General features: G+C 39.5%; 1 protein-coding gene across 1 annotated transcript; it reads left to right on the forward strand.

The window, feature by feature from the left end:
* The first annotated feature begins 217 nt into the window (after positions 1–217).
* On the forward strand, positions 218–24,065 carry ANKEF1 (ankyrin repeat and EF-hand domain containing 1). The gene is made up of 10 exons (XM_049869153.1): positions 218–308; positions 5,601–5,990; positions 7,355–7,554; positions 8,295–8,444; positions 9,508–9,631; positions 17,815–18,637; positions 20,151–20,377; positions 21,618–21,781; positions 22,950–23,087; positions 23,907–24,065. Exons 2-10 carry the CDS (start codon positions 5,645–5,647, stop codon positions 24,063–24,065), a joined length of 2,331 nt encoding a protein of 776 aa, XP_049725110.1. The 5' UTR covers positions 218–308; positions 5,601–5,644.
* The last annotated feature ends 1,623 nt before the right edge of the window (positions 24,066–25,688 follow it).

Consider the following 25,688-nt stretch of genomic DNA (forward strand, 5'->3'; position numbering starts at 1 on the left):
GCCTGGCTTTGCGTGCCCAGAGCTCACAATTGGCCCTGTCCCTGCGGCTCCCCACCCCGCCCTCCGAGCTCACCTGGCCACTAGCGCCCTGCGCAGACCTGGGGCCCATGGACACGCACCCCCTTCCCTGCTGTCCCGCGCGCCTGCTCCCCTGCTCTGCAGAAAGAACTCCATTCATGCGTGGGCGCCCCAGCCGGGCTCCGGGAGGCGCCAGAGAGCTGGAGTCTGGGCCGCGCCCGCTGCTCCCGCAGATCGAGAGGCATCGAAGCCCCAGGTCCTCGGCATCTGATCTCTCTCATGATTAGGAGGTGAGCTTGGGACCTCTGTTCCCCGCTACCCTGACGCTTCCCTTAAAGTTAGATTTCTTTCCTTCCCTTTCTCTCTCCAGATATTTCTGAGACTTTAAACCGAAAGTGACAGTAGAGAACCACCTAAAAGTCATTGCCCTGGGAGAGCTGAAACCAGCAGACGCTTGATTTATTGACTTATTCAGGGCGAGCCTGTACTGAAGACCTTTGCTAAGCACTTTACAAAGATCGTCTCATTTCCTCTTTATACAGCCCTATGAAGTGGGTATTGTTTTTATCCCCAGTTCAGGGGTAAAGTCACTGAGGCACACACTAGGTAGGTAGCCTGCTAGGTTTACATACCTAATTTTTGTAAATATTGACATAATGGAGGGAGAATCACAAGCAACAACAACAACAAACAGATTTCCCACGTCCAATCCTATGTTCTTTCCACTCTACCAGGCTTGTCTTCCTCTTTTCCTCTTTCTAACCAACCAGCCTTGTCTCACAGACCCTTTGAGAATTTGATGAGCTCTATGGACCTCTCCCCAAAGGGGGAGAATGTACCTGGATAAATACATACCCACAGATTTCCATATAATTTCAGAGTATTCATAGATGCTCCCAAACATGGACCTCAGGGTAAGAAATTCTGTTCCATCCCACTATCTTTTGAGACTATCAGTACAAATGGATAGATGGAGTGTGCCAAGGTGTCCCAAGGCGGTGGGGAGGGAAAGTACAGTTGTGTATATATGTGGGGACCCTCCTCACCATCAAATATACTACACAGCGTAAGAGGAACCCTGGACTAGAGAGCAGACTTTGGTTGTTTCCTGGTGGGAGCAGGGGTGTTCAGTGATTTACTGACCAGCCTTGACTGCATATGGGGCCGCTCTCTCCCCAGCATTTGGGGGCTCTCACTGGAAGGGATGCAGTCTATTGTGAACCTACCCATGGATGGTTGAATTCATCACGGTAGCTTGATTGAACAACGCCAAACCCTGCTAAGTCATTGTTAGGGATGAGTGCTATCAGAGACTGCGTTTGTAATTCTCTGATTAGGAAGCCCCTGTCCACACAAATGGGAGGCCATTGCTTCAATACAATCAATAAGCTGCTTAGAAGCATCTTATCCTATTGCCGTAAATGTATGTGAGACTGCACCTAACCAGAGTATGGTTAATACTAATAAAACAAGCCACAAAAAGCAGCCAAAATCAACGTCAACAAGCCACGCAGCAAGGTAAAGTGGATGACTGCGAGGATGCCTTGGGGCTTGACTCGAAGCCTTATTTATCCGCACATTTCTAAAGAGCTGCATTAGACGGTTTCTAGTCCACCACACATTATACACAGATTAGAAGGGAAGCGAGGGGCTACAGCAAATAGCACATTGAAGCCATGAGCCATCCCATGGCTGATCTCCCAGCAGCAAAGGAGGAAGCCCAAAAAATAAAAACAGGTGAAGAGTAGGGAGAAACAGCAGACATTTGCCCCTAGTGAACATGCATCTCACTTGGAACTCTCTCCTCCTTGCCTTTTCCCAGCCTCAGGCTGCCTGCAACTGCCAATACCAGTAACTCCCCGAAGACCAGACTCAGATCTCTCTCCTGACCTCCTGAACTGTGCACCCTCTTACCTGCTGGATTCTCACTCAGCATGTCCAGTGCTTAACTCTTTACTCTCCTTGACCCGGCTGGAACCCATTCTGAACTCCTGATCCCAGATCAGGTATCCAGTTGCACAGTCAGTGATCTGGGAGTTTTCCTGGATTCCTGCTTCTCCCTTAATTCTTTTAATTTTCAATTATCATTCACTCAGCAGACAGTTTTTGAATGCCTTCTATGAGTCAAGTTCTGGGTAGTTATAATATAAAGCTTCTGCTTCCACAAAGACCACGTTCTAGTGGGGGAGACACAATGCACAAGTTAAAAAAACATGTGTCACCTTTGAGTGGATTCCAACTCATAGTGACCCTACAGGACAGAGTAGAACCACCGCATAGGGTTTCCAAGGTGTGGCTGATGGATTCGAACTGCTGACGTTTTGGTTAGCAGCCATAGCTCTTAACCACCCTGCCACAAGTATATCTAACTATATATATGTCTGTATCTAAGAGTCCTGATGACACAGTGGTTAAGCGCTCGGCTGCCAGCAGAAAGGTCAGTGGTTCAAATCCACCAATTACTCCTTGGGAGAAAGATGTGGCATTCTACTCCTGTAAAGATTACAAACCCTATGGGGCCGTTCTACTCTGTCCTGTAAAGTCACTATGATTTGGAATTGACTTGGCAGCAACAGATTTGGTTTGGTTTTATGTCTGTATCTATAGTCTATATAATATACAGTGTTTTCAGGTATTAATCATGTGCTTTGAAAAAAATAAAACAAGATAAAGGTACGAAATAACATGGTGGTTGCAGTTTGAATGGTGGTGAGAAAAATCAACCAATGGAAATTATGAACACAGAACATTCCAGGCAGAAAGATCAGAAAGTACAGTGGTTCAAAGGCTGGAATGAGCTTTTGATCCATAAACAGAAGGCCAGCAAGGTTGGTGATCACTGAGTCAAGGGAGATGAGGTTAGAGGGTAGGAAAAGAGGCCTTAAGAGATCCTCTTGAGGCATGTGGATTTATTCTGATTACGTTGAAAAGCCACTCAAGTGTTTTTAAAGGATAGTCTGGTGGGAACTTTCTGAAGTAATCGTAATGTTCTATATCTTCCTAGGGTTTTGGGTTACACAGGTGTATGCATTTGTCAAAACTCATGGAATAGTACACGTGGAAGGACGAAAAATAAAGCATAAACAAATATTGAACTCTGGCTAATGATATGCATGCTGGAGTGTGCCTGCAATTTATTTTGAAATGGATCAAAAAATAAAATGAATTAATAGATAAAAAATGGGTAGATATATAACAAAACATCTAAAGCATAAATGATAGGTTCTTCTGGTGGTATATGGGTATTCAACTCCTATTTATATTTAAAAATACTTATACCAAAATTTTGGGCAGTGAAAACTTGTCTATTATTAGATCTACATTTTTGAAGGATTTTTCTGGCTACTGTCTAGAGAATGGACTATTGGGGGCTATTATAGAAGCAATGAGACAAATTGGAAGAAGATAGTTTGGCCTAGTATAAAGAATAGTACTGGGAGTTGATCTCAGGATGTATTTTGGAGATAGGGCTGATAGAAGTTGCTGATGGACTGGAAGAGTGAGGGGATCTGTGAGGGAAAGGCCAAAGGATAACTACTAGTATTTTAATCTGAATGTGTAAATGATGGGTGATGCCATTAACTGAAATGCAGAAGGCTAGAGAAGGTGAGGGTAATATCAAGAGTTCTGCTCTGGACATGTTAAGTTTGAGGAGCCCTGGTGGTACACTGGTTAAGAGCTATGATAAGCTACGGCTGCTGACCAAAAGGTTAGCAGTTCAAATCCGCCAGCTGATCCTTGGAAACCCTATGGGACAGTTTCACCCTGTCCTGTAGGGTCATTATGAGTCGGAATCAACATGACAGGTTTGGTTTTTTTGGTATTGGACATCTAAGTGGATACAAATAGTAGACAAGTAAATGTATAAATTTGGAGAGTTCTGGGACTCTCCAATCAGGGATGCCAGTACAAATTTGAGTGTGGACAATCAGAAACTTCAAATTGGGATGAAGTTCATGAGATGAAATGGGAGCACCAGAGGAATGTGTGTGAGGGCCTACCCTGGGCACTCTAACAATTAGGCTGTGGCAGAATAGGGGGGAGCCAGCAAGGAAGACTGAGAAAGAATGAGCAGTGAGGTAGGAGGGAAACCAGACAACAGAGCCATTATGTTTGCCTGTTGCTGTCAAGTCAATTCCGACTCATAGAGACCCTATAGGACAGAGTAGAACTGCCAAATAGAGTTTCCAAAGACTGCTTGGTGGATTCAAACTGCTGACCTTTTGGTTAGCAGCCATAGCTCTTAACCACTATGCCACCAGGGTTTCCTATGGTTCCTAGAGAGAGAAATTTAAAGAAGAAATGAGTAGTCAACAGTATAACCCACTGCCATAGGGAATACAGGTGAGAGAGCAGGTTTGGGGTGGGGGAAAGATAGTGCATAGTTTTAGATTTTATATTAACCTGCAATCTTTTCATTATAAATGACAGACATCTAGCTGAATAAATTGTGCCAAAATAAAAGGCAGGGGGAGGATTTATTTGGTGACTTCTGGCACATCTGAGTCCAGGGCACAATTGATGCCATCCATCTCAATCTATCTCCATGTCTCAAACATGCTCACTTTCTGTGACAGCATGCAGCCCCAGCCCCATGCCCTTAGCGACTTCTGCTTAGCAACTTCAACAGAAACGTCAGTCTTTGCTTTTTCTAGCAAAAGGGCTCTGTAGAATGTTAACTGGCTGACATCTTTTTGACCATATGCTTGAGCCTTCACTGTACCTGGAGGGACTCAGATGAACAAAACCTCGGTCATGTATGCATCCCTATGGTACGGGGCAGAAGGGACCTCTCCATCCAAACTACTTGGTATGATTCCCCATATTGTAACAGGGTTCTGTAACTAGAAAAATAATGAAGTCAGGAAAGCAAGCTGGGCAGACAAAACTGTACCTAGCATGACCTACCACTCAACCCCCCAAAATTTTTTTCCATAACAAGAAGATGAAATTGCATATTAAAATGCCCAACACAGTTTAACAGTGGGATTGTTTATGACAACACACAGATGTCTGTCAATCATTTACCTACCTCATTCCCACTGAGATGACCCAAGAATCACCCACTGCTTCTTTGTTATCTCACAAAGGCTAGTAGATTCCTGCTTATAGTGAGCACCTCACAATTCTACCTGTTCACTGCAACATTTTTTAACTACTAAAACCTGTATGGCCTTTACATTGTCAGGGGCATACTAGTATGGAGCCAAATAAATGGGTGCTAAACCCTTACCTTGCCAAATTAGTTAGCCTCACCTTCTTCATGGGTAGAATGGGAAGGCTCTGGTCAGGAGGGAAGATTAAATGAGATAACAAGAAAACCACCTAGCAAGATTCATATAAATTATAATAGCATATTTGCTGTTAAATATTGAAATGATTACACCAGCTGAATATTTGTGTGTGTGTGTATATATACATATAATTCTACTTTCATGAAATCAGTCACAGTAAATTATGGCAAAAATGTTTCATAAAAGTACCTATCTTCTTAGATATTAAGAAATATGACTGCCATTGAATCAAAACGTAAATGATAAAATTAACTTTGAATTATATGCTTTCTTTTTTGGCTTTTGTAGTTTTGATTTTGGTCCAGAAAGCATTTTCAAGAAGTTGGTCAAGTATGGCTTTAGCAGATAGGAGACTTGAGAACCTGCAGATCTACAAAGTTCTTCAGTGTGTTCGGAACAAAGACAAGAAGCAGATAGAGAAGTTGACCAAGCTTGGATACCCTGAACTAATCAATTTCACTGAACCTGTCAATGGCCACAGTGCTCTGCACTTAGCTTCGGTTTCCAATGACGTCGATATGGTCAGCTTTCTCCTTGATCTTGGTGCTCACCCTGATGTACGAGACCGAATGGGCTGTACTCCAACTATGAGAGCCGCAGAGCTGGGCCATGAATTGTCAATGGAAAAATTAGCCAAGGCAAAGGCAGATATGACTATAGTTGATCATGAAGGAAAAGGTAAAAAAATTCCAACATTCTATCCAACAGATGCAATTCACCTTATAGCCAGAATTAATAAAAATGCACTTTTTTTTTTTTGCTTTCCAGTTTTAGAAGTGAATTATACACGAATTAAAAAGCTAGATTTTCACTCCTATACCTAAGGATACCATTTTCCCATAATTGGAAAACGGTTTAGGTATATCTTAGGGAAATCAGTTTTGAGACCTTTCCCATTTAAAATGAAAACCAGAATTGGGCTAATCTGTGTTTGGTGTTTTATTTTAAATGTGGAGAATTTTCAACCTTATACACATTGATGGCATCATAGCCATAATCATTCAATATGAAATATAAAACCCTATTTAGGACAAAAGATGAGGTAGAACATGGTGTTGCCCCATTTCATATTCTTATTATATTTTAGAATGCTTAGGTGTTTTTTTTTTTTTTTTTTTTTTGGTGTAGACTAAGGATTCCAGAAAGATTTTGTCTTCTCTCTATAACCTGTTGCCATTGAGTAGCTTCTGACTCATAGTGACCCTATAGGACAGAGTAGAACTGCCCCATAGTAGCCTGATATAGAAAGGAGTTCCACTTGGGAACTTGAGAGAGCTAAGGTGGTTTTTGGCACAAACTCCAACTTTCTTGTTAGCTGCTGTCAAGTTGGCCCCGACTCATGGTGACCCCATGTGATACAAAGTAGAGCTTCATAGAGTTTTTTGGGGCTATAATCTTTACAGAAAGGAATGCTGTGGTGCAGTGGTTAAAGTGCTTGGTCGTTAACCAAAAGATTGGTGGTTAGAACCCACCAGCCACTCCAGTATGTCATATGTGGCAGTATGTCATAGGTCCTGGATGTGAAGGTTTAGCATTTTTCTCTCTTTGATGGAACAAAATGACCTGCCAAAGGGACATAGCCATTTGCCATCTGGTTTTTCTTTTCACTGCTGCCACCGTGACAGCCTGCTTCTTACAAGCATGGCTGGTCTGCACATTTCATCATTCAGTATCATCTCTATTGTACTCTCTGCAGTTTTACGAAGGGCCCAGCAACCTGTAAGTGGACAAGGCCCTGCACATCCCAAGAAGGGACACTTGGGTATGGACTGCAAGATGCCAAATACCCAGGGTCAGCACTGATTTATGTATCAGCATTCAGATTCTTCCCTAAACCAGGTCTTTTCATATTTGGTTGTGATTGTTTTCTAACACTGTCAGAGAAAGAGCTTCTTTTTTCTTGCTCTCTCTTGGTATTTCAGTTGGTTTCAGAAATGCGTTTGTTCTGCTAGCTAATTATGGATTTTTTATTTTTTTTTCTTCCTGAAAGATATATATAGATTACTAATTCAGTATTCTTTGGGGACTGTATTTCTCGGCAGGTATTTTATTTTACTGCATTTTACCTACCAAGAGGCACTATCGCTGTGCTCTGATTGCCCTTGAACACGGTGCAGACGTCAACAACGCTACGTTTGACGGAAAGCCAATATTTCTTAGAGCTTGTGAAGAAGCACATGATGTTAAAGATGTGTGCCTGACGTTTTTGGAAAAAGGAGCTAATCCAAATTCTATTAACTCAGTATGATTATTCCTATGATTATAAATATTCCTTTTTTCAGTTATAGAATATTATTAGTATAATTTGTCATTTCAATGTATTTATAGACTTCATATCTATTCAAAATGCTTTAAGATGATGTACTTTCATTATCATTATATTGCCATTATTCTATAGTCTATTTCCTAATTATGCTTGGAAAATTAGTGTGTATTATGCATAATGTTAAAATATAATTGTAGGAAATAGTAGAAAGGGTATAATACCCAATAAAAGTTTATCTTCTTTATGTAGTTCTGCTATTTCCTTATCTATTTTGATCCACCCCTTATTTGGCTAATTTTTTTGAGTTTCCTTTTCTTGTAATTGCCATTTCTAGACAATTTCTATCAATCTACCCCAAAAGTAGATTTCCTTCTAACTGGAAAACACCTATAACCCAATTTTAGCATACATTTTCCATCTTCCTTTTATGCTCTGCTTTCTCTGCAAGAAAAGCATATTTTGGCATGATTTTCTCCCAAAGACCTCAGTATGACCTTGACTCTGAGTTTAGAATGCTACATTTTGGTTATTGGCCCATTAGACTTGCTTAATTTTTCCTAATTATTACATGAAAGTAATAAAAATGTTGAGAACATGTTTTCTGTATCTCTCAGGCCAAATGGATTTAGGCCATACATGTACTGAATTTTAAACTTGGCAGCACGTGTTATTTAATATGACGGTTATAAACAGCGTTTGATCTGTTTAATGTCCAGTCCACAGGGCGCACTGCTTTAATGGAAGCGTCACGAGAAGGCGTGTCGGAACTGGTTCGAGGGATACTGGAGAGAGGAGGCGAAGTAAATGCATTTGACAACGAAAGACATCACGCTGCACATTTTGCTGCCAAAGGAGGCTACTTCGATGTAATAATCTGCACTTTAAAGTTCCTCGCTAAGAATGTTCTCTTTCTCATTTTCTCAAACTCTTCTATATCACATAGGTTACACTACGGCAGGATTTTTTCTGAGTTACCTATTTTGCATTCATCTCGATTTCTCCAAATAATTCTAAAATTATATTTTATACCAAATGTTATCAAAAGAACATCTTCCAGCTCTGTATTCAGTTTTATCTGTTTCCTAACTTATTTAATGTTACTAATAAGATTTTTCTGTGTACTTGACTATGACAATATAAAAATTCCTGCCAGTTGGGACCACGCTATAGTATTCCTCCATCACATGTTAGAGCCTTCAAAACACGCTATGATCTAATTGTGATGGGAAGAGTGCCATCACGTTCTTATCTCCCTGGTGTTTCTGTGCACCTATTGATTCACCTGACCTTTTAGGCACTAAGTACTCTGATTACTTGGACATTTCAGCAAAGGATATCGGCTAGATTTAGTGACATTGCAGAAATAAAATAGAAACCAATGGTATGCTATTTTTTAAGTTCTGAATGTCATCTAAAACCCCTTTACTCAATTTTCACTGAGCTTTAGCATAGCTAGCTTTATTTTTGTCTTTGAGTCTCTTCTCTGCAATAAAATTATACATAAAAATAGAAGTCACATTTGGTAAAGAATTTGCTCCCCTGATGATGTTTGCTAGTTTCTGAGGCTCTCATAAATTGCCTGAATTTACCTAACTAAGAGTGAGCAGGCTGAATTCCGTGGTTTCCTCTTTTCTATACCTAGATCAACACTGTTGGATAGAACTTTGAGCAACGATGGAAAGGTTCTACATCTGCTGTATTTAATATGGTAGCTAGTAGTCACATGTAGCTTTTGTATGGCTAGTGAATACTTTAAGCACGGCTAATGAATCTAAGGAACTGAATTTTTAATTTTTTTAAGGTAATTAAATTTGAAATAGCCACGTGTGTCTTGTTTGTAATGTAATGACTAGCAAGGTCTAGGTGCCAGTCTTCAGCCAGTAAATGTTCATTCCCATTCCCCTACAATATCCGCTATTTCCTTTGCAGATATTGAAGCTTCTTTTTGCCTACAGTGGAGACCTGGGGCTGATTGCAATGAATGGGAACACACCACTTCATTATGCTGCCATGGGTGGTTTCACAGATTGCTGTAAATATATAGCTCAGCGAGGTAAAACTGCCTAGCAAATGTATGCTGAAAGTATTTTTCATTTACCACGACATAGATGAGCAGAGAATTTGGACCTATAACTTGCCAGTAGCTTATATTTCTCAAAAGCCAAACCTTACTCACGTACGTAGAAAACTGACACTTTTTTCTTAGAGTAAAAAAAAAAAAAAAAAAAAACCCTCCTATTAAAACATGAATCTAGTCTTAAAAGTAATGAAAATCCACTTCTCCAAATATGTTAGGTTATTTTTCTTTAAAGGGGATTGTTCATGTATCAATCAATTATTAAAATACTTATAGCTCATTAATTCCTTATTTTAAAAAATGCTAGCATCAACATAAAGAGGGGCAAGCACTGAAAACCATATCTTTTGGCTGAGCTTTTTATAATTTTATCTTTAAAAGTACTCTATTGGGTTAAATACGAAGATGGCTTTTCTGGATAATTTGAAATTATGGGGGAAAATATTTTGAGGGGAAACAAAATGAAATGAAAATTTTCATGGAAAATTTAAAATGTAAGCAATTTTATTGTTTTAGGCTTTCCTATCGCTTTTAAGTAACTTTATTCATTTAAGCATATAAGCTATATTATGTATAGTTCAATGTGTTCCTTAAAAGATATTAGCTAAGTTTAAAGATGTAGGTCAACTTGGCATTAATAACATGCTACTTGAATGCATTTTAAAGTTTTCAACTTCTTATCAGAGATCAAACAGCATGCAGCTGAGCTTCATCTTAGATTTTTTTTTAGGTTATGAGAAACAGGCAAAAACTTAAAGTATGACAACTCTTTAATAGAGCAGAGAAAGTGTTTTTGTTTTCTGTTAGTCACAGAGGCCCAGAACTTTAGAAGTCACTGGGACCTTTGAAATCCTATGTTGTGTCCGCTAATATTATAAATAAGACAAATGTGCCTGCATAACTAATGAGTGTAATGATTGATCCATGTTTACTTGTCTAAGTTCACACTCTCTCCATCTACCCAAAAAATACTTGAAAAAGTGAAACAGTAAAAATATTTCAAATGCAGCTTTGTCCTCTCAAACTGTCTCATCTTTGTTTTCAAGCCTGCTGCTCTCAGCAGTTTATTCTGACTCTTCAATTTTAATATCGGGTATTTCTAAAAGCTGGAAACCCTGGTGGTGTAGTGGTTAAGTGCTAAGCTGCCAACCAAGAGGCTGGCAGTTCGAATCTACCAGGCTCTCCTCGGAAACTCTGAGGGCAGTTCTACACTTTCTAAAAACTAAAGATCTGCACAGTTTGACACAAGTTTCTTTGACTTTCACATGCTGACTTATTTCTTATTTGGATAAGAACCACCAAACATATACTCCATCCTTTGTGTAGTCCTGAGATGACGATATGGAGGGCAAGTTGAGATGCAAAGGACCAGAACTTGTGTCATCCAAAAGGCCTTCCCCGGTGATGCAGAAAAGATTCATCTTCCTGGCAGAATCATAGACCGCTGTTTCTTAAAGCAAACGTCTGAAACCGTTTGGAATTCTGTAGCATGTTAGGAAGTACGACCACTTCACAAATCCTGTAGGTGACGCGATACCACAGTAGAGGTGTTATCAGTCATATTTCCACCTTAGAATCTTAGAGCTAAGGCAGTCAGGGCAGCAAGAGACCACTAGTAATAAAATGCTCATTTCTGAATAAATGCCCTGGATTTTGTCTTGCCAATACTTAAATGTAAAGAGTTGATGTTGGCTGGATTCCTTTCCCACGTTAAAATAGCTTCCTCGGTGTGCTCCCATTTTGGCGCCTAGCCATGTCACCGGAGCGATTTACAGCTCCACATAAGCAGTGTCAGAGCCGTTATCCAAGGCAGAGGAAGACGGCTTTTGTATCTCTCCTGAAGGACCCCATAGAGAATTCTCCTTCTCATGGGCCTCTGGGTCCTTGTATTCTAAAGCACCAGGCACCTGAAAGTTGAGTATTTTGACTATTAAAATAAAAACAACCCATTGCCCTCAAGTCGATTCCAATGCGTGGCAACCCATGTGCTATAGAGTAAAACTCCGCTATAGGATTTGTTTTTTTACTGTAATCTTTACGGAAGCAGATCACCACGGCTTTCGTCTATGGAGCTGCTTGGTGGATTCAAACCCCCAACCTTTCAGTTAGTAGCCGAATGCAAACTGTTTGTACCACCCAGGGACCATTATTTGACTATAGATTAATATAAATCATAAAGGGAATGAATGGATTTTTTTCTCTACTAATCATAAAAAAAGCCCAGACTAAACCTGTTACCGTCGAGTTGATTTCCACTCATAGCGACCCTATACGACAGCGTAGAACTGCCCTGTAGGGTTTCCACGGGGTGGCTGGTAGATTCGAACTGCTGACCTTTTAGTTAGCAGCTGAGCGCTTAACCATAAAGGAGGAGACAAAAATTCCCAAGTCAAAGGGAGAGACAAATGCCTTCAGGTCTTTAAGCTGGGATGTTGAAGTCTCTTATCCACATAAAGGTTTCTAACTAGGAGGAAACCGGAAGCAGAGATGGGCAAGCTAACAGCATGTTTAAAATCTTTGATCCTTAGAGTTGGGATGAGTACAAATGGAGTGGCTTGAAATGGCAGATAAAACCTTCAGACACTCTGAATAATGATGGTGTTAGGTACCATGGAGTCGATTTCAACTCCTAGCGACCCTACGTACAACAAAAGAAAACACTGCCCAGTCCTGTGCCATCCTCACAATCATTGCTGTATTTGAGCCCACTGTTGCAGCCGCTGTGTCAGTCCATCTTGTTGAGGGTCTTCCTCTTTTTTGCTGACCCCTTACTTTACCAAACTTGATGTTCTTGTTCTTCTCCAGGGACTCGTCCCTCCTGATAACATGTCAGATATGTGAGATGAACTCTCATCATCCTTGCTTCTAATGAGCATTCTGGCTGTACTTCTTCCAAGACAGATTTGTTCCTTCTTCTGGTAGTCCACGGTATATTCAATATTCTTTGCCAACACCATAGTTCAAAGGCATCAACTCTTCTTTGGTCATCCTCATTCACTGTCCAGCTTTCACATGCACATAAAGCGACTGAAGACACCATGGCTTGAGTTAGGTGCATCTTAGTCCTCAAAGTGACATCTTTGCTTTTTAACACTTTAAAGAGATCTTTTGCAGCAGATTTGCCCAATGCAATCTGTCATTTGATTTCTTGACTGCTGCTTCCATGGGCATTGATTCTGAATCCAGGTAAAATGAAATCCTTGAAAATTTCAGTCTTTTCTCCATTTATCATGATGTTGCTTATTGATCCAGTCATGAGGATTTTTGTTTCCTTTATGCTGAGGTGTTATGCATACTGAAGACTATAGTCTTTGATCTTCATCAGTAAGTACTGCAAGTCCTCTTTCCTCTCAGCAAGCAAGGTTGTGTCATCTGCATATCACAGATTGTTAATGAGCTTTCCTCCAATCCTGAGGCCCCTTTCTTCTTTTTTTGGCAGGGGGACAGCCTTGAGGAAATTTTTTTTAATTATTAATAAAATCTCTTTATTGTACTTTAGATGAAGGTTTACAGAACAAACTAGCTTCTCATTAAATAGTTAGTACACATACTGTTTTATGACATTGGTTAACAGCCTCACGACATGTCAACACTCTCCCTTCTCGATCTTAGTTCCCTATTACCAGCTTTTCTGTCCACTCCTGCCTTCTAGTCCTTGCCCCTGCACTGGTGCACTCCTTTAGTCTCATTTTGTTTTATGGGCCTACCTAATCTTTGGATGAAGGGTAAACCTCAGGAGTGCCGTTCTTCTTCATGTCGTCCAGCTTCTTGGATTATTTGCTCAGCATACAGATTGAATAAGTATGCTGAAAAGATACAACACTGACATACACCTCTCCTGACTTTAAACCATGCAGTATCCCCTCGTTCTGTTTGAACAACTGCCCCTTGGTCTAAGTATAGGTTCTTCATAAGCACAACTAAGTGTTCTAAAATTCCCATTCTTCACAATGTCATAATTTGTTATGATCCGCACAGTCAAATGACTTTGCATAGTCAATAAAACATAGGGAAACATCTTTCTGATATTCTCTCTAATAACGAGAGCTAAGTAAAAACAACATGCTTGCAATAGAATTACTCTATCAAGACCAGTAAACTGCTGTTCCTGAATCTCCAGTAGAGAAATTTTAGAATCTTTAATTGTCCTTATACTCTTTTTGTGTTGGCCTATCACTGTTGAAATTATCTGCCTTAGTTTAAAAATTTAATTTTTGATAACAATCATTTTGAAAAAATGATTATTTTTTCCTGGTCTTTAGGCATCTTTTTTCTTCTTGCAAGTATGCCAAAATGGAACAGTATAATAAGCCCTAATATGCCCCTCGTGGCAAACATCTTTTTGACAAGAAATAAAACTATAAAATGTTGGCAAGGCATGCTTCATTTTTACATAAGTTGCGTATAAATTTTCGTTACTGACTGAGTGCCAACCTTTTTGCTTATGTGATATTGGCAGAGCAGTAGAAGAACCTTTTAGATTGAAGACTTTAGAAAGCTTCATCATAGTCTGACTTATTTATACACATCATGTATTTTTTAATACTTTTTATTGAGCTTTAAGTGAACGTTTATAAATCAAGTCAGTCTGTCACATGTAAGCTTATATACCCCTTACTCCATACTCCCACTTACTCTCCCCCTAATGAGTCAGCCCTTCCAGTCTCTCCTCTTGTGACAATTTTGCCAGTTTCTAACCCTCTCTACCCTCCTATCTCCCCTCCAGACAGGAGATGCCAACACAGTCTCAAGTGTCCACCTGATATAAGTAGCTCACTCTTCATCAGCATCTCTCTCCAACCCATTGTCCAATCCCTTCCATGTCTGATGAGTTGTCTTCGGGAATGGTTCCTGTCCTGGGCCAACAGAAGGTTTGGGGACCATGACCACTGGGATTCCTCTAGTCTCAGTCAGACCATTAAGTATGGTCTTTTTATGAGAATTTGGGGTCTGCATCCCACTGATCTCCTGCTCCCTCAGGGGTTCTCTGTTGTGCTCCCTGTCAGGGCAGTCATCGGTTGTGGCCGGGCACCATCTAGTTCTTCTGGTCTCAGGATGATGTAAGTCTCTGGTTCATGTGGCCCTTTCTGTCTCTTGGGCTCATAGTTATCGTGTGACCTTGGTGTTCTTCATTCTTCTTTGATCCAGGTGGGTTGAGACCAATTGATGCATCTTAGATGGCCACTCGTTAGCATTTAAGACCCTAGACGCCACATTTCAAAGTGGGATGCAGACTGTTTTCATAATAGAATTATTTTGCCAATTGACTTAGAAGTCCCCTTAAGCCATAGTCCCCAACCCTCCGCCCTTGCTGCGCTGACCTTCGAAGCATTCAGTTTATCCCGGAAACTTCTTTGCTTTTGGTCCAGTCCAGTTGAGCTGACATTCCATGTATTGAATATTGTCCTTGCCTTCACCTAAAGTAGTTCTTATCTACTAACTAATCAGTAAAAAACCCTCTCCCACCCTCCCTCCCTCCCCCCCTCGTAACCACAAAAGTATGTGTTCTTCTCAGTTTATACTATTTCTCAAGATCTTATAATAGTGGTCTTATACAATATTTGTCCTTTTGCCTCTGACTAATTTCACTCAGCATAATGCCTTCCAGGTTCCTCAATGTTATGAAATGTTTCACAGATTCATCACTGTTCTTTAGTGATGCGTAGTATTCCATTGTGTGAATATACCACAATTTACTTAACCATTCATCCATTGATGGACACCTTGGTTACTTCCAGCTTTTTGCTATTGTAAACAGAGCTGCAATAAACATGGGTGTGCATATATCTGTTCGTGTGAAGGCTCTTATTTCTCTAGGGTATATTCCCAGGAGTGGGATTTCTGGGTTGTATGGTAGTTCTATTTCTAACTGTTTAAGATAATGCCAGATAGATTTCCAAAGTGGTTGTACCATTTTACATTCCCCCCAGCAGTGTATAAGAGTTCCAATCTCTCCGCAGCCTCTCCAACATTTATTATTTTGTGTTTTTTGGATTAATGCCAGCCTTGTTGGAGTGAGTGGAATATCATCGTAGTTTTTATTTGCATTTCTCTAATGGCTAATGATGGAGAGCATTTCCTCATGTATCTGTTAGCTGCCTGAATATCTTCTTTAGTGAAGTGCGTGTTCATATCCTTTGCCCACTTCTTGATTGGGTTGTTTGTCTTTTTGTGGTTGAGTTTTGACAGAATCATATAGATCTTAGAGATCAGGCACTGGTCGGAGATGTCATAGCTGAAAATTCTTTCCCAATCTGTAGGTGGTCTTTTTACTCTTTTGGTGAAGTCTTTAGATGAGCATAGGTGTTTGATTTTTAGGAGCTCCCAGTTATCTAGTTTTCCTTCGTCATTTTTGGTAATATTTTGTATTCTGTTTATGCCTTATATTAGGGCTCCTAACGTTGTCCTTATTTTTTCTTCCATGATCTTTATCATTTTAGTCTTTATGTTTAGGTCTTTGATCCACTTGGAGTTAGTTTTTGTGCATGGTGTGAGGTATGGGTTCTGTTTCATTTTTTTTGCAAATGGATATCCAGTTATGCCAGCACCATTTGTTAAAAAGACTATCTTTTCCCCAGTTAACTGACACTGGGCCTTTGTCAAATATCAGCTGCTCATACGTGGATGGATTTATATCTGGGTTCTCAATTCTGTTCCACTGGTCTCTGTGCCTGTTGTCGTACCAGTACCAGGCTGTTTTGATACTGTGGTTGTATAATAGGTTCTAAAATCAGGTAGAGTGAGGCCCCCCACTTTCTTCTTCTTTTTCAGTAATGCTTTACTTATCCGAGGCTTCTTTCCCTTCTGTATGAAGTTGGTAATTTGTTTCTCCATCACATTAAAAAATGTCATTGGAATTTGGATCAGACGTGCATTGTATAGATGTATAGATGGGTTTTGGTAGAATAGACATTTTTACTATGTTAAGTCTTCCTATCCATGAGCAAGGTATGTTTTTCCACTTAAGTAGGTCCTTTTCACTTTCTTGCAGTAGTACTTTGTAGTTTTCTTTGTATAGGTCTTTTACATCTTTGGTAAGATTTATTCCTAAGTATTTTATCTTCTTGGGGGCTACTGTGAATGATATTGTTTTGGTGATTTCCTCTTCGATGTTCTTTTTGTTGATGTAGAGGAATCCAAGTGATTTTTGTATGTTTATCTTCTAACCTGAGACTCTGCCAAACTCTTCTATTAGTTTCAGTAGTTTTCTGGAGGATTCCTTAGGGTTTTCTGTGTATAAGATCATGTCATCTGCAAACGGAGATAATTTTACTTCCTCCTTGCCAATCCGGATGCCCTTTGTTTCTTTGTCTAGCCTAATTGCTCTGGCTAGGACCTCTAGCACAATGTTGAATAAGAGCGGTGATAAAGGGCATCCTTGTCTCACACCATGTGTTTTTAATACCTCTAAGATCCTTATTATAGACAACATAGCCTTCCTGGTGTAGCACTAAGTAGATTCCCTGATGCATTCAAAAAAGTTCATTTCTTTGGAGACTTTCATGGATAATGTGGGTCTTACCATATAGTTAATTGAGAGACCAAAAAGTAGAATGAATCTTATGTCTAACTTGCACACAAATGTAGTACTGGAATTCTCTCAAATTTCCTTGGCAAATACCTTTGCTTCTGTTAAGGTTTTTCATGTGACCTTGCCACAAAACAGCAGATAAATCACATTAATTTCATGGAGAATACAGATACAATACAGTTTAAGGTTTTACGCAGATTTACAGTCATAATCATTAACAAAGAAATGAGCGTCATTCAGTATTCTGAGCTCATAAGGTCATACATCAGCTGTCTGGATCAGGATTTCCAAAATCAAATGTCACCTTTGTTCATTCCCTGCTTGGCATGATGTCACCTTAGCAAGTAACCCAATATGATATTTGTTTCAAATATTGAAAGGAATAAACCTTCTAATCCTTTAGGTCAGAGAAAGTAAGTTAGAAGCATATCTATATCAGGATTCACCAAAGTGAAGTCCACACTAGAAAAAAAAGAAAAACCACGGCTTAACTTTACAATTATAGTAGTTAGCTTTTGACTAAAAAAACAGTGACCCATAATTACAGAAAACAATTAGATGGATATCATTTGTAGGGCCATGCAGATGCCTGGGTACCACTCATAACAATTGATGTTTCACGTTTTAGGCTGTGACCTGAAATGGAAGAACTTAGAACATAAAACCCCCAGGACTGTGGCTAAGGAAGGCGGCTTCAAAGCAGCAAGCAAAGAAATACGCAAAGCAGAGCGAATTGCTAATAAACTTGCCAGGCCAGGAGCCAAAAATCCTAATCCACTCTGGGCCATTAGACTACATGATTGGTCCATAGAGCGTGAGGCTTTCCTTCGGGAAGCCTTTTCGTTTGTGGACAGAGGCGATGGGACAGTCAGCAAGGAAGACTTTGTCATGGCGCTCGAGGAGAGGCAAGATTTTGTGAACTCGGACCAGCTGGCTGTCATAGCACAACTTCATGAAAAAGTCCGGGGAGGTGGGATTAACATTAATGATTTTTTTAAAGGAACAAGATACTTAACCAAGACTTATGTCTTGTCATCCTATGGGCCTAAGAAAAAGAAAAAAGGGATAGGCAAGAAAGGAAGGAGAGGCAAATTTGTTTTGCCTCTCCCAATCTGCATCATCCCAGATAATGCATTTCCACTGCGGAGAGATGGTGGGCCGCCATATTACATGATTGAAACCTACGAGAACATAACTGATTGCAATCGTTTCAACCGAGATCGGCCACCAGAGCATCCCATTCAGGACGACTCTGCTTGGTACATTGATGATCCAACGAAAGTATTTGCAAATATTAATATTGTCACCAAAGCAGGGGATTTGGCTTCTCTGAAAAAAGCATTTGAATCAGGAATACCTGTGGATATGAAGGATAACTATTACAAAACACCGCTAATGACTGCCTGTGCGAGTGGAAACATTGATGCCGTCAAGTTTCTTCTGGAAAAAGGGTATGTTTTTTGGTTAAACGCAGCTTAAGGTTTTATGACTGTTTGCAATTCAAGGAAGTGAGAGGATGGCTAAGAAGGAAACATTCAGCTCTAGAATTTTAAGATGCACAGAAAAGAGCCTCAACACTTAAGTTTAGATTAGAAGTAAATCTTACATGGGGAACCAGGTTAGTAGGGATGTGGGATATGTGGACACAAAGACCATTTGTCAGTAACAACTAAACGCAAAGTGAAGGCCAGCAAGTTTCCACCGTGGGGGATAGGGAAGCTTTCAGATTGTATTATCACTGGCCTCCTTGGATAACTGAGTTTGGTCTCAGGACTTTACCTACATGGTGTGGGAAAGAAAAAAAACACTTGCCCTGGAATTGATTCCAACTCATGGCGATACCATGTGTGTCAGAGTAAAACAGTGCTCTTTAGGGTTTTCAATGGCTAATTTTCAGAAGTAGATGACCAGGCCTTTCTTCCAAGGAAAGTTTGAGTGGACTCAAACCTCCAACCTTTAGGTTAGCAGCTGACTGCATTGACCATGTGCACCACAGAGGCGTGGAGTCACTTTTTCATCAGTCTCTTTTTTGGTGGGGATGCCAATAAATTGAAACAAATTGGGATGCTGGCTGTAATGACTGAGGACATGTTTTGACCCATTTAAAATTTACCGTCCCACTTCAGGAGGGTCAGTCTTTTCCTTGGGTCCGTTGAAAATACTTTTGAAATATCAAAGCATAAGATTTTTTTTTTTTTTAACTAAAACTATTGCTCAGGTTTAATTCCTTTTTCTACCATAGATATGTAACCTGGAGTAAGTTTCTTAACTCTTTTGTGCCTCATTTTTCTCATTTATATAATGACTATCTAATAGGACTCATAGGGTTTGATGACAGTCAAATGAATTTAAAGATGCAAAGCACTTATTAGCAGAGTGATAGCTGTGATAGCTTTGATAAAATGTATTTTTGTTATTACTACTACGTTTAATGACAAAGAAAGATTCCAATTTGTATATTATCAGGAGGAGTAAAAAGTGATTAATGAGAATTTAAACTTTTGGACAGTAAGTTTCTAAAAGGGATTATGTTTTTTAAATAATATATTATAATGCCCATAATTTTAACAGGAAACGCTGTGTTTTAAAAATTCATAAGGTGCACAGAAAGTAGACACAAAATTGGATAATATAACTTTTATATTGCCTGGAAGCTTTTGTCTTGCTTGGACCTAATTGTGTAATTTTCCTTTATTTAACCTTGGCAAAAATGGCTACCACCAGGATCTAAGGGCTTTTTAAAACTAATCACACTGTGTATATCTTCAAAGAAATTTAAGATTTTCAAATACTGTAGAACGAAAAGATGTCAAGAAAAATTATGGCACAGAGCTTGTTTAACTTAAAGCTTCCCTGGCTTATAGTTTAACAATTTGATAAAACTGAAATCTTACTTTGCATTTTTAGCCCTGCATGCTGGGAGCAACAACCATGTTTAATTTGTGCATCTTTCTTATTTCATAGGGCCAACGTTAATGCAACAGATAATTTTCTGTGGACGCCACTTCATTTTGCATGCCATGCAGGTCAACAAGATATTGTTGAACTTCTTGTTAAATCTGGAGCTATAATAGATGCCCCTTCAATCAACAACTCAACTCCTTTAAGTAGAGCTATTGAGAGCTGTAGGCTGGATACTGTAAAATATCTGCTTGATATTGGTGCTAAGTTCCAGCTGGAAAATAGAAAAGGTAGGTGTTCAACTTATTGATGGTTAAGGTTAGAAAAGGAGAATTTGTTAGGTTCTGAACCCTTCAAATTCTACTCTTATAGAGCCACATACTAGGGCAGACACAAGTCTGAGTTAAATATTGTGAAGTGTGCAGTGGGTAGTTTGTCTTATACCGTGTTTCTCAAACCAGCTGTGGTGAAGGACCAGTTCTTTATATTTCCAATCTGTTGTGGATGGATAACTTTTGTAAAATAGAATAAAAAATGATTTACTAGAAAAATGAAATGCAAAAATATAAAATATAAATATGTATCTTGTTAGGCACCGTCGAGTTGGTGCCAATTCATAGTGACCCTATAGGACAGAGTAGAACTGCCCCCATAGGGTTTCCAAGGAGCAGCTTGTGGATTTGAACTGCCCATCATTTGGTTAGCAGCCAAGCTCTTAAACACTACGCCACCAGAGCTCCATAAATATGTATATTGAGCTATCACACTGTTATAAATGTCAGTTGCAATAATTAGCTTAGTCTAAAGACTCTGTAGACTTTGATTGCCTTCTAAATCTAGACAAAGTAACTCCTGAATTGTGGCTCCCTTGATTCTAGAAAACAAAAGAGAGGCATACCTTACATCATAAATACCATATGTGGTGATGAAAAACTATTTGCCAAAATATTTTGAGCTCCTTTTCTGGAGATTTTACTTTCTTTCTTATATTGGAACCTCTTGCTTCCTTTTGATCTGCGAGAGCAGATCAGATCAGGTTGCCTCTGAGTCACAGGGAATATTGCATCAGGCCTAAGGACGTTATAGGGCGCATAGTGCCCAGCCATCTGCATGGAAGACTTGTGGCCACCAGCTTCCCCAGTCCATTTGGGCTATATATAGTTATGTTACAGAAATGGGAGAAAAATGTAAAAATATCACATCAAAAGAAAATGTGCTTAATGTGAGAAGAGAACCATCAATTGAATATTCAAAATATAATCCACTAATATTTCCCATCAACTTTTTATGAAGCCTGCTTAAAAAAAAATAAGAAAGAGAACTAATGGTTGTGCCAGTAAGTGGCATTTTACATCCTGGGAGTTTAGAACTGGGTCCACCTTAGAAAATATCTGATCTAGCTCTGTGGCCTTTCACATGCCGTTTGCTTTAGTAATCGCCCTTAGTGCCACATGCTTAGGACTGGTGTATTGAGAGTTTCCTACATGGCTTATCATTAATCTGTTTATCGTAACTCTATGTGTTAATTAGGGCATAGTGCCATGGATGTTGCAAGGGCATATGCTGACTATAGAATAATGGATCTGATTAAAGAAAAGCTAGATAACTTGCCAAAGCCAGCAGAAAATCAAAAAGTGAAAGGCAAGCCACCTGTTAAACCAAAGACTGAAGGCCCTGAAATGAAGAAAGAGGAGGTAAGAAAAGAGATTGACTAACCATTCTTAAAATGTTGGGGCAGGGGGAGACACTATTTAGATACCATTATACAACATGAGAAAAACAGTATGTTTTGCAATTTGTATTTTCAGCATCGTTATGCAGTACTTTTAAAGAAATATCTGGTGGGAAAGTGTATAGCTATTGCTGAAAAGTCTGAAACGTACTCACTGTAAACAGAACCCACGCAAAACCAGATTAGTTCAACCAAATACAATTAGAATATTGAAACAGGAACAGATATTGAATATGTATATATTTAGTTCTAAATTATGTAGATATGACGAGATGGCCAAACAGAGAAGGAGGGCAACTCTTATGAGGAATGAAGCAAAGCATGATTTTCCTCCATTTTGGTCCCCAAATCTTTCATTACCTACACCCTCTTCTAAAGAATTTTAATGCATATGACTGAATCCTGTGATGTGGAGCCATTTGTAACTTAGATATCCTGAAAAGTAACTCTCAGGTTCTTAAGGTGCCAAGCTGACAGTTCCTGGTAATCTGGAGTGGTTCTGGTGCCTGTAAACTACCAGGGAAAGGTTGAGGCTGTTGCCTGTGGTAATTACTGAGACATCAGATGTTGCCATTGGCAGGGGAACCCTAAGTACATTGCCAGGCTGAGAGCATCTTTTAGGGAGACAGAAGGTCAGGAAGGAAAAGCCTTAATGTCCTCAAATTGCAGAGAGTTCAAGGGTTGAGAAAATGTAGGTGGTAGGAAGTAGATAAGTTAGAGGGATGGTAGGCAGAGGGTAGAGAGCAATGAACAGAGGACTTGAATAAGAGTGGCAAGAGGTGAAGGAGGATCAACCTCATAAACCTCCTACAATATGCATCATTATTTTAGTAGGAATCCATCCTTCTGATTAATGGGATGGCCACAGGTCAGTGGTGGTTATCTTGAAGACTCATGTGATCTGTCACTGATGCTACTAATTAAATATGTTTAAACAAGGCAAAGTAACCATCTCCCCCCACCCAAAGTTATGCTGATACCCTGTATTTCATCTCAAATTGTAATTTGTATAGTGGGGTTTTTAGTTTGTTTTTATCTGGCTTCAGAAGAACGTGTCAAACAACAAATAGTAGAAAGTGTAAATAACCTTTTTTTGGCAATTGATAGATTTTCTTTTGTCTTCTTTCCAGGAATCACTTTACTCAATTTATGCTGTACCGACAGTATTGGAGGACAAGAAAGTGCGTAAGGATAATGTGGTTTATCTCAATTCTTTGATTACCAGTGGTTATACCAAGAAAGTGGACATCACATTTGTTCCACGGAGGGTAAGTACTCATAATGTCATTTTGCAAAAGCTTTTGATGCAGAGCACCCAAACAAATGCCCAAAGGTCATCTTTCATAGTTATTATTTGTAGGCGTCTACAATTATTTCCAACTCAATATGTCTAACTTGTTTAGCCTCCAAAATCTGGTTCCCTATATTCTTATTTTTATATCTATATTGATAGTTTAATTCTTGAAAGACTGAAATCTTCTTTGGTCAATGCCATTCCCTACAGCCATTTAGTCACCAAATTCTATAGATACTTTTTCTTGGTATTTCCCAGACTCTACTTTTCTTCTTTGTACTCACCACTACCATCTCAGTTGCATGTTCCATATCAATCAAGCCTAGATTTATTCAGTAGCCTCCTGAAATGTCTACAGTTAAGGAGATGAAGGCATCTTTTGGGGATAAGAGTTGTCTTGCCAGTACCTATCAAACCATGCTGAATAAGAGACTACTATCTTACTCTGCCTTCCACTATGAAAATAATTTTGACTTCCATGTGAGACATAAAGGTAGTAAACCCAAATGATCTTCTGATTCCTTTGTTTCCCTGTCTTGACATCCTAAAAAGTAATATCATCTGGCCCCAGAGTCATCAGGGAGCTAACTAGAGAGCATTGCCATGTTCAGTTGTCCAAACATCTACCATCAGAAATAGTGATGCTTATATAATCATTTATATGCTGTAAGAGAAGGTAAAAGTTACATTAAGTTTGATAGTTTTAAGTTAACTGTATTGAAAATTGTCTTGATATGAACATATGTACTGCCTGTCATACTGTCCCTGACATGGGTGTAACTGTTTATTTAAGATTTGGAGTCCTGAGGCCACTACAGCAGAGCTGATCAGGAAGAGAGAACTGATGCGGGAGCGGTTCACCTATGAGGTGGATTTTGATGATTTCATGATGCCCTTTCAGAAGAACATCACAGAGAAAGCTCGGGCATTGGAAGCTGCCTTCAACATATAAATCACAGCAGTTGCTCCTTTGGGTAAATGTTTCGAGGCCCAGAGACAAAATTATGGAGCAAGTAGATATTCTCATCAAAGCCAAAGCAATCCCCAAATTAAGAATTTGTAACCAAATATGTGTTTTTCTTTAAAAACTGTAAACATTCTAAGGTATTCTGGAGAATATGTATTTTATTTTGTAATGAATTACTTTATCTGTACAAGCAGAATCATATCATTCTAGATAAAGCCCCTAATCTGCTTTATGAGTGAAGTGGAATAAATGGCATTTGGATTATAAACATGGCATTAGTGTCTAAAATTTACCAGATCTTTAGGCTGGGTTCTCTAGAGGAGCAAAACTAGTGAAACATATATATAAATATAGAGAGAAAGATTTACTTCAAGGAAATGGCTCATACAATTACGGGGGCTGGCAAGTCCCAAATGTGTGGGTCAGGTGGCAGGATGCTGGGTAATAGAATTGTGGGAGCTGGAGATTCCAAAATATGTGGGTCAGGTAGCAGGCTGCAGGCTTCTCATGTTCCAAGAACCGGAGGTCAAACTGGACAAGCGCAGGATCAAGAAAGAGCAACAACTTTGCCAGAATTTCCATTTATATATTGGATGCAGGCCACACTCCTCTTCCAGCTTATTGGCCACTCACATCAGATCACAAAATGGAAAATGATGTATAGCGTCTGCTAAACCACTGAGGATCATGGCCTAGCCAAGTTAACGCATAACATTAACCATCACAGTCCACACCCCTTGTCAATTTGGCACCTAGACACATCTTAAACCATACATAATTTCTAAATAAAGACAATTATAAAGTCATAGTTGTGCCTAACATGGTACAACTAACGTGTATAAACAAAAATACACTAGCCCCGTTTATAGCTTATATTGTATGGTAAGTAATGGGATAAGGGAGGGAAGAAAACAAAGATTATACACACACACGAGTACAACAAAACAAGGAAGAAATACTCATAACAATTGCAGTCCTCGCCTCAGCAACTGGTCACATGGTCATAGCTGGTACTTAGAGATACTTTCTTACTTACTTGGTCAAATCAGCATAATGTCATTAATGTAATGGGCCAGTGTGATGTCTTATGGAAGGGAAAGGCTACCAAAGTGCCTGTGGACTAAATTATGATACAGGGCTGGAGAGTTGATTTACCTCTGCAGTAGGACAGTGAAGGTGTATTGCTGCCCTTGCCAGCTGAAGACAAACTACTTCTGTGGTCTTTAGAAACAGGAATTGAAAAAAATGCATTGGCCAGATCAATAGCTACATACCAAGTACCAGGAGATGTATTAATTTGCTCAAGCAATGAAACCACATCTGGAACAGCAGCTGGAATTGGAATCACCACCTAGTTAAGTTTACGATAATCCATTGTCATTCTCCAAGATCCATCTCTGAGTTGATCGGGGAAGTGGTGGGAATCACCACCCCTGCATCCTTCAAGTCCTTGATGGTGTAACTAATCTCTGTAACCTCTCCAGGAATGTGGCATAGCTTCTGGTTTACTACTTTCCTAGGTTGGGGCAATTCTAATGGCTTCCACTTGGCTTTTCCTTCCACAATAGCCATTACTCCACATGTCAAGGATCCAATGCAGGGTTTCTG

The sequence above is a fragment of the Elephas maximus genome, chromosome 25 (genome assembly GCF_024166365.1).
Source record: "Elephas maximus indicus isolate mEleMax1 chromosome 25, mEleMax1 primary haplotype, whole genome shotgun sequence".
NCBI classification, from domain to species: Eukaryota; Metazoa; Chordata; class Mammalia; order Proboscidea; family Elephantidae; genus Elephas; species Elephas maximus.

What these genes read in the sequence shown, in the direction of transcription:
- ANKEF1 (XM_049869153.1), top strand. Translation starts at nt 5,645, where the DNA reads ATGGCTTTAGCAGATAGGAGACTTGAGAACCTGCAGATCTACAAAGTT. An exon ending in CCAAAGGAGGCTACTTCGAT is followed by an intron (nt 8,445 to 9,507) that starts GTAATAATCTGC and finishes TTTCCTTTGCAG; the next exon opens with ATATTGAAGCTTCTTTTTGC. An exon ending in TAAATATATAGCTCAGCGAG is followed by an intron (nt 9,632 to 17,814) that starts GTAAAACTGCCT and finishes TTCACGTTTTAG; the next exon opens with GCTGTGACCTGAAATGGAAG.